The sequence below is a fragment of the Terrapene carolina genome, unplaced genomic scaffold (assembly GCF_002925995.2).
Source record: "Terrapene carolina triunguis isolate 2854851 unplaced genomic scaffold, T_m_triunguis-2.0 Scaffold120, whole genome shotgun sequence".
In the NCBI taxonomy this organism is placed as follows: domain Eukaryota; kingdom Metazoa; phylum Chordata; order Testudines; family Emydidae; genus Terrapene; species Terrapene triunguis.
The window spans coordinates 7,648,730-7,661,342 of NW_020664471.1; the positions used below are offsets into that span (position 1 = coordinate 7,648,730).

The window sequence follows — 12,613 nt, forward strand, 5'->3', positions numbered from 1 at the left end:
TAGGAATTCTTAGACTGCTGGGCTAAGCTGAAAGTATGGATGTATTCCAGAACTACTGTAATGAAACTTGGGACATTCTGCATGTACATGGTGGGAATTTATGAAATGTTCAAGCAACTCTGAAGATGTAGTGGGATAAAAACCTGAGAGGAGAGGAGGGCTGGGAAGCAAAAATTCAGAAGAGGAAATCGTTGGTCGCATACAAACTTAAACCTTGAAAAATTCTTCGTTACCATTAACTGAACTTTTTATATGCAGGGTAGACAAACAGAAGTTTAGACATGAAATATCTCTCTTCATTTGTGTGGTAGGATGTTCAAATTTATATGGCATTTCTCTGCTATATTACAGGTTTTTTTTGTTTTTTGTTTTTTTCTTCATTTTTAGGCGTAATATTATAGAAGCTGTGTATAACAGGCTGAATCCACACAGAGAGAATGATGGGGTAAGTTTTACTTTGGGATCTTAGACTTTACTAATAATGAGGAAACCATAATACTTCAATGCAGGTGGGGTACAGAACAAAATTTGATATATATATATTTACATGTACATCACTGTTCAAGAACTTTATTGTTAAAGGGACAGTGATGTTGTGTGTGAAACCCAGTTCTGAAGAATTAATTTTTAATATAAATGGCTGCTTCTGCTTTTCATTCAAGACCATGGAGCCACAATATGGGGACTTACTTTAGGAGCTGTTGGTAGTTTAAATATACTCTGGCTTTGAAGTAAGTAATGAGATTGTAATTTTGTTACGTGTCCTGTACTTGAAAATCTAGTGTCAAATTCTGTGTCCTTGTAAGAATCATATTCACACAGAAAATTTCTGTTGAGTGTGCACTAAGTGAAAAGGGTCTTGGTAGTGATACTGGCTATGCTTTTTTAGCATATTGCACAGGTGATTCCAGTGAAGATTAGTGTATTTCAGTTTTGAAGATCTTTTGTGAAATGGCTTAGAACTAGTATAATTTACACTTGAATGAAAGTAACAAGTTCTTTGTTCATTCCTAATTTAATTTTTTTAATGAATTATTTACACTTATCTGTTCAACTCCTGGACACTTGAGCTTTCAAATCTTTAAACATTCAATTAGACCAAAAAAAGTACAACACTATGAAATATAGTGGGTTGCTATAACTGTTTAAATTACTACGTTACTGGATTGAGTAAGGAATAAATGTGAAATTTACAATTTACACTTTTTTAACATCTGTTTTACAAAGTAATTGTAACAGTCATTTCATGTCAGTCAGCTCCATAGTGACAGATTGGTTTAGAGACTTCATGTATAGGAGACTAAAACATTTTTTTTTGACTTGTTTAGATAGTAACTTTTAAAAGGCTGATAATTTCTCATTGCTTAGCGAAATGTTGCCCCTTTACCCGTAGGGTTCACTCCCTAAGCTAATTTGTAAAGCTACTACCCTGTTCTCTAAATGATCCCCAGAAACCATGCATGCTGAGATGCCTAAAAAAATTCAGTCAGCAAGTGAAGGCTCTGGTGAGAGGGTGGGTAGGGTTGTCAGATTTTATTTATTTATTTTAACTACTTTGAAATTATTCTGAATCTAGTTGTGCATATAACTAGCCTCTGTAATTATATGATCTTACTGTTATCACTGTCTTTCTCGCCTCACTCCATCTACTTCCCTTCTGTTGGCTGTTAGCTTGATATGTTGTGTTGTCTTAAGAGTGCATGTGCAATTGCAATGTTGGCAGCTGTATGCCAGCAATAAAGCTACTGTAAAACTTTCTAGTGTAGATGTGGCCTTAGATTGCAAGCTCTTCAGGGCAGGAACTGTCTTTCTATGTGTCTTTATAGAGCCTAGCACAGTTGGGGGCCTTGATTCTGATTTGGGCCTTTGTGTGCTATCACAATACAGATAAATAGCTAATGGTTTCATTGTCACGTCTGTCTTTTTAAACATTAAAATTTGTAGTTTATATTATTTTTTTTGTCTTAGATCATAAAGGTTAGTTAAATTTTACATCCTTAACCCCTTCAAACTGTGCCACAGTTCCTCCCAAAATAAACCAGCATGCTTCCAAGTGTCTCAGCTGTCTTCATATCCTCAAACATCTGCTGTTTCCTCAGTCCTGCAAGTAACTCTGCATCCTCCCAACCCACCATGACTCCTAACAGTTGGAATACTATATGTTCTCTCTGCCTCAGCATCTTTTTACCCATTTCCAAAAATGGAAATGTTTAGGATTAGTTAAAGTACCCAATTTAGAACATTTGCAATGAAAAAAAAAACCCTGGCTCCTCTGTCAGATAATTATAAATGCCTGATGGTGCTGCAGCATATTTGTGACAAAGAAAGACTTTCAAAGGAAAACACAAAGGACCAAATTGTTATAATTTGTGTAGCTCCACAAAGGCAAAAACCAGAGTAAACAAATATATTAAGCATTCTCTCAGCTACTGATGAATCTCAGGAAATGTCTTGGACCTGCTTCATCAGTTCTTAAATATTATCTATTTGTATTTTATTAAACTAATTGTTTAATTCTTACACAAATGCAAATCTGGTGGGCATAGTAAAAACAAAAAGGGAGGGCAGGCTTACTATTAAAGGTTATATTTACATTGAATACTGTATTATGCAAAAAGTGTGGACAATACAGTGCAATGCACTTTTTGAGCTATATAAATATAGTTTTCTTTTCTGCTAGAATTAAATAAAATCCCTATATTAAGGGAAATCTCTGTGATCTTTGAGTATTGGAGGACCAAGAGGTCACTTAGACCTGGGACTGCAGTTTAATGCATCAGCCACACTAGGTAAAGGATCGAGTTTGATTCTCTGATAGGAATATCTACGTCATTTGACAACAGCATTATTTCCCTTCTCTGTCCTTGCCTCATATGTCCCAGAAGGACTTGAAGGGAGGAGAAAATTCAGTGCTGCCATTGGACAACAGAGCTGACACCTCTTTATAGTACCCCAGTAGATGAAAGGTACTTTCCTTTCTCCTTAAAAGAGGCTGAGTCTACTAGTTCATGTGCTGTGCTGAACCTGATAATCTAGGTCAGTGTTTCGCAACCTTTTTGATACCAGGGACTGGCTTGCTGCATTCCTAAACTGTGTCAGGCAGGGACCAACTCTGGTCCATGGACTGGTCGTTGAGAAACACTGCTCTAGGTCACTGCTAAACTCACTCCCCAAGCCCCTGGACTTTCCTTCAGTCTCCTGAGCTTGATGCTTAGAGAAGAAAATTGAAGAAGGAATAATTCCATTATTAGTTAAAATGCTTCTGTTCTTCTCTGTGTTGTGATAGCATAACTGGAGTGCCCCTACAAACCTGCATTCAATCAGATACCAAAGGAAAGGGCTGGATACATACAACACACCCAGTTGGTGGTGGCTTGTAAAGTGTGTTTCAAAATGAAATATTACAATGCTCCTAGTATAAGTCATGTTATAGCAAAAGCAGAGCTTTATATTAAAAATTATGGGCCAGATCCACAGCTAGTATTAATTTGCACAGTCTGGAGCTGCACTGATTTTACATTGCTGAGAGTCTGACCCTATTTTGGTGAACTGTATTCTTACATAGACTAAGAAAAATGTTTACATCTGTTTAATATTTTTCTATATGCAATATTGCTGTAACAATCTTTGAAACTCCTTACTTATAACAACATTCAGAAATCTTCAATCATTCATTTAGTGATGTGTAATATATTTATCAACATTCCGTATAATTAATTTATACAGTATTGATAAAGTGATTATATAGAGATATGATTTGCATTGCATGTTTTTAATGTACAGTCAACAAAATATATGGTGTGGGATAAAACCTGAACTGATGAAATTATAAAGTAAAAGGTATTTATATGAATTTTTGTATTTGAGCAGATGTCTAGGTTGTAACAATATACTGTAGTGTGAACAGCTTAAATAAAAAAAGTAATCTTCATTTGATAACAAATGAACTTTATAGCTCGATGAATCAAGAATTTTCAGAAAGCATCTTTTATCGATTATTTTTTTCAGAATACAAATGTAGTTATATTTTTCACAACTATAAAGGCTTTTATTTAAATTGTAGTCAAGCTCAAGAATTTTGTCCTCGGGTCTAGTGCACTTTCTTGTGGTAACTATTTAATTTCTCAAATATATTTCTGTTAAATAATAACTTAGGAGCAAATCCTTAACACAGTGCACAGCCTATATACGCTTACACTGTACTGGAAGAGATCTGTGGAGGAAGGAATCCTCCCTATAATGTTGCAGCGATGTTTTGTGGGTGGTATTGGAGCCTCCGAGATGCTTGGTCACTGGACTCCTGTGCACTCTTACTTGGTGTGGAGTGGAGTAGTTGGGACCCCTGGCTCATCTGGGGATTGGCCCTGCTTTGAGCAGGGCGTTGGACTAGATGACCTCCTGAGGTCCCTTCCAACCCTGATATTCTGTGATTCTATGATCACTGATCCCTAGGGGCATGCTTGGTTACCAGGAACCTTTGTGTAGTAATTTTACCATTTCTGTTGTAGACAAGGATCTCCATAGATAGGAAGGTGGAGACAAGATCTGTTCCTTAATAGCACTATAAATGTATGTGATGCTGTACAGTATTCAGTGCCCAACATGTAATAGACCCTTGCACCAAAAGGTTTGCAATCTAAACGAATAGTATAATGTATTTTTGCTAACTTGCATTTGATTTTCTCAATGCTGTAGCTGAAGGATTTAAAATGGAAACAACTTATAAAAATTATTTTAAGAGGGTTACAATACTACCAGAAAAAATCATTGGAGGCTAGCTAAAATGTAATAGGAAGAGTTATTTTATTAATTTAAAAAAGAGGTTGGATTGCTCTCAGATATTGGGTGGTTTTTTGTTGGTTTTTTTTAAGTGGCTGTATTTTTCAGTAGTTCTTTATACTTACACTGTGTACTGATTAGGGCCTAGTCTACAGTAGGTTGATGTAACTACAGCATTCTGGGGTGTGAAAAATCCACACCTGAGCGCCATAGCTATCCCTGGTGTAGATGCAGCTAGATTGATTGAAGAATGCGTCTGTCAGCCTAGCTTACCATCGTTTGGGTAGGTGGTATTCCTAATGAAAAAACCCCTTCCATCACTGTAGGCTTCATTTACATTATGGGGTTATGCTAACATTGCTATTGCACTGTAGCTGTGTTACTAGAGTCCCTTATTGTAGCCATGGCTTGAGCCATTGCAGCTCCCCTTGAATGTAGGAATCTGAACTGTCAATACTAGCCGCCTGGGAAAAGTGTTTCCAATTTCACAGGACAGGAAATCTCAGTGGAGTTTCAAATATTAACACTTTATGTTCTCTGAAATAAAGAAATTTTTACAGTTTTATATTCAATAACAAATTTTGAAAATGACACCCACACTTTAAAACCAAGTTATTCTGATTATTGGAATTGAAGGGTAGAGAAACGATATGTTATGGCAGCCAGTATTTTCATGAACCCCCTAGAATTAGATATCATTTGACATTTGTAAGGTTAGGATTCCAAGTTTTCAGATAGCTTACAATGTTGGTTACAGCTCTGAAAGCTCTCAAGAATAGGGGCCACTAAAATCAGATCAGAATTGAAGGAGGCAGTGGGAAAGCATAAATGGCAATCAGGATGATTTGCCTATAATATCTTTTGTAGCGAGAATCACCAGCCTTCCAGTGATATCTAGCTACTATTTCTAGCATAATAGTTAGTGAGGCATCAATAATTAAAATATCTTCTGGCCCCTCAAAGCAACAGAGCTGTTTTGGCACTGATCCAGAACTCAAAATAGCCAGTTCGGACCTCAGAGCCATGCAACTTTTTCTCCTGGCAAAAGCACACTAATCACCATCACAGAATAACAAGAGGGTTTTTTGGTTTGCTTTACCCATTTGATTGAAGTAGTCTACAATGCTTTTGCAGCTTGGGTGGGGGAGGGGGGGAAGGATTCCTTCCCACATCATAGGCCACAATTCAAGATGGGTGCCTAAATTTAGGTTGTTGGATTTGGCTTTAGCTAGATATTCTGGATAGTCATTTTCCTGACAGCAACTTGGGAAGAAAAATTGCTAGATCATTGGCGTTTTTGTGAAACAGTATCTTTTGTGATGCTGATTGGCAGTAGCTTGGCCCTCTACCCGCTGCATTGTACACATGAAGAAAATCAGATTTCAAGTGTCAAAGGATTTATCAATTAAGTGAATTCTGATACTACAGCATCCATTGTTGGCAGTAAACATTTTTTAATTAAGCTGTTCACATAGGGTGTATATTGCTACTGAATCAGTAGTACTTTACATTTTAAAATATTGACTCAGTAGTTAGTGTAAATTTAAATGGCCACGTTCTTCACTCTTTGGCTTCCCCTGAAGTCAATGACTGCCAGACAGCTATGTGCATCAAAGGACATAGTTTGAACTAAAGGCCGATTTATTCTGGGGTCATCTTTTTGATATTGTTCTTTGTGCCTCACATAAAGTAGATTGAAATATTTGTCAATACTGTAAGTCTTAATAGAGACAATTTAAATACAAGTTATTTTCTTAAATGCCCATTCTAAAATAAACAAACATGAATCAAATAACGTAATTTTAGGATGCATGTTGCTAACTTAAGGTATTTTTATATATGCATAGGAGGGCATAAAGCTCAGATCTTTTCCTCAATCAGAAATGACTTTTTATATAATGTATTTTAAAATATATGTATCATTCTAAAATATCCTAGTTTAACTACTGATTTTGGGGTCTTGAATCTTAAAAAAAGGACCCTGGCGAACCCGAGGAAAGTGGAACACAGGGGAAATTGGTGGAAGCTCTCAGGCAAATGAGAATTAATCATAGGGGCAACTACCGCCACCTTCTGGAGGAGATGCTGACTAGTTACAGGATAGCTAAAATACAGGGAGAAGAGTGCACTGCTGAACCAGCTACAGCATCTACTTCTGATAATCTTGCTGGACCCAGTGACCCAGTGGCAGACACCCAAACAGAATCTGAGAATCATCTTGCTGAAATGCAGAGCTCTGATGAAGATTCAGGGAGAAATGAGATGAGTGATAAACAGGTGTAATGTCTTTGTGTTGCACACAGCCGATTTGATAGCTTGACCTAGCTGTTCTAATGTATTCATATGTCAGCACATTGTTGCATCAGTTCTAGAAAGTTAGTTTGTTTGTACCTACATTTATATGTACAGACTTTTTATATGAAAAGTTATCCTTTTTTGAGTAATTTAAAAGTTACTATTTACTGTAGTTTGGATTAATAAACAAAATGTAATTAAATTTTATATTCTGTGTAGCAGGAAGCAGGACATCTACATTACTGGTAGTTGGTAGTCTTAAGGATTTACTTTTTTAAAACCCTGTGACACCAGTGATAGGAATTTTTAACAGATGCAAAAGCAAGTTTTTCTTTGTGTTGTAAGCGCATTCCTAGTGAATGCTGAATTTTAATACTTTACATTACATATATTAATTGGCATCTTAATCAAATACACCTTTGTTCACATTTCTGAATTGAATTATTTCACAGCATAATATCCTACCTATTGCATGTTTGTTTGATTAGTATATAGTTCACATTATCATAGTTACAAAAATAATTATTCACTTGTTTTAGGATTTGTTATGCCACTCTTTTTTTCCTCAATGTATGGTCCTTTCAGTTTAGACTGTATCCTCTGTTCAGTGTGAATATCTTACTTATTTTCTAGAGAACTGTATCCTTCACTATTCCATAGGTTATAGCATAATGTATATCAGACAATAATATGTACTTAGAATTAGTGTTTAGTGTGAATCTCTAAAAATTTGTTTAAATCCAAATAAAAAATATGATGTGGAATAATATCTGTATGCATATTGATTTTATTTAAGTAATTTTGTTGATATTATGCTACCTCAAGCTTTTTGGAAGTTCATTTGAAATACTAATTATCTAGTCATGGTTTGAAAATATTTGTAGCTACTGTTAATAACAGACAACAAGGATCGTGACACTGTTTATTAAACTAGCTATTCCTACAAATATTCTGGGAGTTTTTATTATCGTAACTAATCTGTGTTCTAGCAATATTTCATAGTTTTAAATTAAATACTACAATAAAATTGAGACAAACATGCTGTTGTATTTTAGGTTATATTCTACATTTTGTGTTATATTGCTCTTCATTGTGTGTACACACATGCACATACACACATTCAAGTAGATTAGTGTATTACTATGTTACTGTGAATCTAACTGCCTGTAGTTTATTTCTGAAATGCCATTGTCAAAAGTATGCCATTGTCAGCAGTGACAAAGGTATTTTGTCACAGTTCCTATTATATTTTTGGTTGCAGTTGTTGAAGCACTTGCACAAAATTATAGCTTTTATCATCCAACAAAGATATAAATAAAAGTTCACTACCTCTTGTGAGTAACATCCTGTGGGAACCTCTTGCTAAATATGGATTATCTTTCAAGAGTTCAGAAATCTTCCTTAGCATTTCACAGATTTTTATAGATTTTTTTTTTTTTTTAAAGTAGTGGTTAGCTGATGGATTGATGGAATAATACACTGGGTGATTTGTTTAGGTTTTTATTTATATTCATTGCAGTGCATTATTTTTATTACATTAATATGTTCTGTAAGAGAAAAGCATAGCTAAGCTTTTAATCAGTTAGTCATGCTGCTTCCAGAGATGAATTCGAGAGATTCTGCGGACAGAGATATATATGGAAAAAGTGATTTTGTGTATGTGTGTAAATTAGTAAAGAAAACGTGGCCATTGCTTTCATTTTTTACTTCCTCGTGTTACACTTTATTATGTTGTTAGAATTCAATTAATTATGGATGTAGTTTTTTGTATTGGTGAGTATTAATATTTTTCCTCTTCTTTTCCTGTAGGGTGCTGGAGATCTAGAAGATCCGTGGTAGCCTTACAAATGCTTTTGATTCTGAAAAAAATGGGGGAAAAAACTTAATCAGTTTTCTTCAATACAAGGGAAAAATTCTGGTGGATTTCCAACATTTTGTGAAATGGGCAGAAAGATATTAGAGTTTTCCATCACTTGTTTATTTTTGTGTTTTCTGATATTGCCACTCTTAGCATTGCCTGTATTACAGTATCTTTACCAGCCTCAGGCATACGGACTCCATCTTTGTTGAACTTTTAGCCCTAAAAACCAAGGAAAAAGTGATTCTTTCAGCAAATCAATATATGTACCTGAGGTGCATGGGATTGTAGTTGTACTCTGAAGATACATTATGGTTTAACGAAACTTACATTTAAGCATGAAAGAGTACAAATAATTGTATGAGACGTTACTTATTTCACTTTACGAAGTTGGAAGGCTTTTGCAGCTCTGTGGCTTGGAAGTAATTTCAGTTGGGCAATATGCTATAGGATTTGTATTTCTCCCTTCCCCCCCCCCCCCCCCCCCCCCCCGTTTTACCTGTATTATCAGACTGTTAGGTTTCCCTACAGTGTCCAAATTGTGATACGTTGCCTACTGCTTGCTTGATGATAAATGTATTTGGCAATAATAGAAGAAGATTTTAGGCGTCTAAAACCAATAAGAATTTTACGCACGTGTACAACACATCCTTAAACTCTTGCTAGAAAAAAAACCTTTTAAAACCAAACTGATTAATTTATGGTTAGATGTAACTTAATTTGACATCTTACTCACTGCTGCAGGTTTTTTTTAAAATGCTGAAAATTTGCCTTTACTATAATGTAAAATGTGATTTTTGTTCTACATGTGGTTTTCTATAGTTTCCTCTAATTTTTCAGCTTAAGATACAGACAGAAGTCTTGTGTAATATGGATATAATTTTTAATTGTTTGCATTATTTTCAAAGCTCAAATTTATCACTTTGAGATTACTATAAATACAGTTAAAATTATCTATTTTAAATCTAAGAAAATATTAGAGATATTTTCATGGGTTCAATGACCTTTCATTTTATAAGCAATGGGCATGGTACAGAGTGGCTGTCATGTAAGGTACTTGAAGATTCTTAGTTTAATTCTATTTTTGCAATAACTTTGATTTTTTTTCTGAATTATTTTGAGTTGTGCATGTATTGAGTCCAGTAGATGCTAAAAATGGAGAAGAATAAAGTATTTATCTAAAAAAAAAAAAAAAAAAAGCTATGGGGGAGGGGAAACAATGAATGTATCCATCTGTACATGCTTTACATGCTGTGGATGCCTTGTAAACATTTTCCTATTTGTTTAAACTGTGTTTCAGCGAGGATGTAATTGCCCTTGTGTGTAGTTTAAGCTAATGACAGTCATCAACTGGTTTTGTGTGAAATGGAATTCATGCTATTTTTCTGTAACTTTATCCCCATGCTGAGTCTGTAAAAACACACACACTCACTTACTGGTGCCTATGGGCAGCTTTCCCAATCATTTTGATTCATTGTGTATCTGATTTTTTTTTTGTTTTGTTTTGTTTTTTGTTCTAGAGAGGATTATTGCCACAATATATTTTATTTATTCATTAGATTTTAGCCTTGTAAGTTAAATTGTTCTAAATGACGATGTTAACAGATTTTTGTCCCTTTACTGGGTTTTTGGGGTTGTTAAAAGATTGGGAATGAAGAATGCAAAATGGTTTATTGTTCAGACTGTCCGCTCTGGTCCAACCCTGTACTGATAGTACCTTCCCAGTATGATATTGTGATGTTTCATACAATACAGTGAACATAACCAACTTGTTATCTTCAATAAAGGATTGCTAAAACAGTGTGATACACTGCTATTTTGTGCAGAAGGGATTTATGCTGAAAAGGTAGAAAGTTTGATTATCTTTGCTTTTGTGTAATTTTAAATATTCATTTTTGTTTTTGCTGTCTATATATGTGTATTGACAATGCCAAGACTTCAGGGTTTGGTCCTTTGGTGACATACAAAACCAAAAATCTCTGAATAGGCACGTCTGTCCCAAACAGTGGGATGAATTTGGCCTTGTAACTGCCATCAACCTTTCACCTTAGTTTAGTTGTAATTTATCCATTATTCTAGAGGTTGGAAAGTATGAAATCAAGTCTGATAAGAACTACAGATGGAGTTAAAAAAATAAAAGTGATCAGGATTTGAATTTTAGCCATAAATTCATGGACGATCCCTAGCTACATCTGCAAAAATAAAATTGAGACAAACTGTCCAATTGTAACAGCTTGACAATCTCAGGGTAAATCTGCAACTTCCAATAGTGGCTTTATACTTTCTGGTGAAGTACTAGGTAGCAGTTACTCTCTAACAAAGATGTTACAGATAAATAGTAATTAATTTTGGCCCCTATTAAATATTTACACTGTAGTGGAATGTTGTGGGAGAGGGTGAGAATAACAAGTTGACAGTTTTGTTATTTCAGATACAAAGCTTGTTGTAATTCCATAGATGAAGTTTTAGTCTGGAATACAGATACCTGCATCTCATCGTTGTCCAAACCAGAAGCCATTTTATCTTCCGGCTGTCACACAAATCAGGGCCATTTTTCTCAGAAGAGATCTTAATCCTTTCCAGCAGTTTCCCAGGTTGAGATTCCAAAACAGGCATTTCACATAAATTTCAAACCCTGAACTTAGTCAGGAAAAAGTGCAGCCATAATGATCATGAATGGCTCTTAGCAGGACCCGGATACTGGGCCAGAAAACATTTAGTTGCTTTGATAAGCTTTGTTTTATTTTATTTTGGTCAGATCTGTTTGTAGAATGCAATCTTTGTCCTGAACACCTGATTAACTAGCAGTCTTAGTTCCTCTTTATAATGCAGTAGGAAAACTTGCATTTCTTCTAATAGGCCTTGTTTCTGCAGTGACTTATATTTATACTTCACAATGTACTGTGAATAGCCTTATTGAAGTCAATGGGACTACTCAGTTTATGTAAAGTGAAACGTGTGTACAAGTCTTTGCAGGACAGGGCCTTAGTCCATAGAATTACCTCACAAATGTAAAATAGGTCGTTCTTTCCCTTAGATACAGATGTTTATGCATCTGCTTTTTCAGGAATTATGCCATTAGAAGTTCGTCTGCTTTTGGTTGTTGGGTTTAGTGTGTGCTTGCTGATTGGTGGCAGACTAGATGATCTGGGGTCCTTTCTGGCCTTAAACTCTGACTGTGACGTGGACACCAGATATGTTTTATCACCAGGGCTGTCGAATAATTGCAGTTAACTCATGCGGTTAACTCAAAAATTTAATCACAATTAATCGCACTGTTAAACAGTAGACTACCAATTGAAATTTATTAAACATTTTTGGATGTATTTCTACATTTTCAAATATATTGATTTCTATTACAACACAGAATACAAAGTTTTGTACAGTGCTCACTTTATATTTTTTATTACAAATATTTGCACTGTAAAAATGATAAACAAAAGAAATAGTATTTTTCAATTCATCTCATACAAGTACTGTAGTACAATCTCTTTATCATGAAAGTGCAATTTATAAATGTAGATTTTTTTTGTTACATAACTGCACTCAAAAACAAAACAATGTGAAACTTTAGAGACTACAAGTCCACTCGGTCCTACTTCTTGTTCAGCCAATCTCTAAGACAAACAAGTTTGTTAACATTTACAGGAGATACTGCTGCATACTTCTTATTTACAATGT

General features: G+C 35.0%; 1 protein-coding gene across 4 annotated transcripts in view; it reads left to right on the forward strand.

Annotated features, from left to right (window-relative positions):
* PPM1B (protein phosphatase, Mg2+/Mn2+ dependent 1B) overlaps positions 1 to 9,413 on the forward strand; it is a 104,206-nt gene extending 94,793 nt beyond the window's left edge. For 2 of the 4 annotated variants that reach the window (XM_026652517.2, XM_026652516.2), the window contains exons 6-7: positions 388 to 445; positions 6,757 to 8,866. In XM_026652517.2, coding sequence (XP_026508302.1) covers positions 388 to 445; positions 6,757 to 7,062 — 364 coding nt within the window. In that variant the 3' untranslated portion in view covers positions 7,063 to 8,866. The other 2 variants (XM_026652518.2, XM_029911739.1) reach the window with 2 other exon arrangements.
* The last annotated feature ends 3,200 nt before the right edge of the window (positions 9,414 to 12,613 follow it).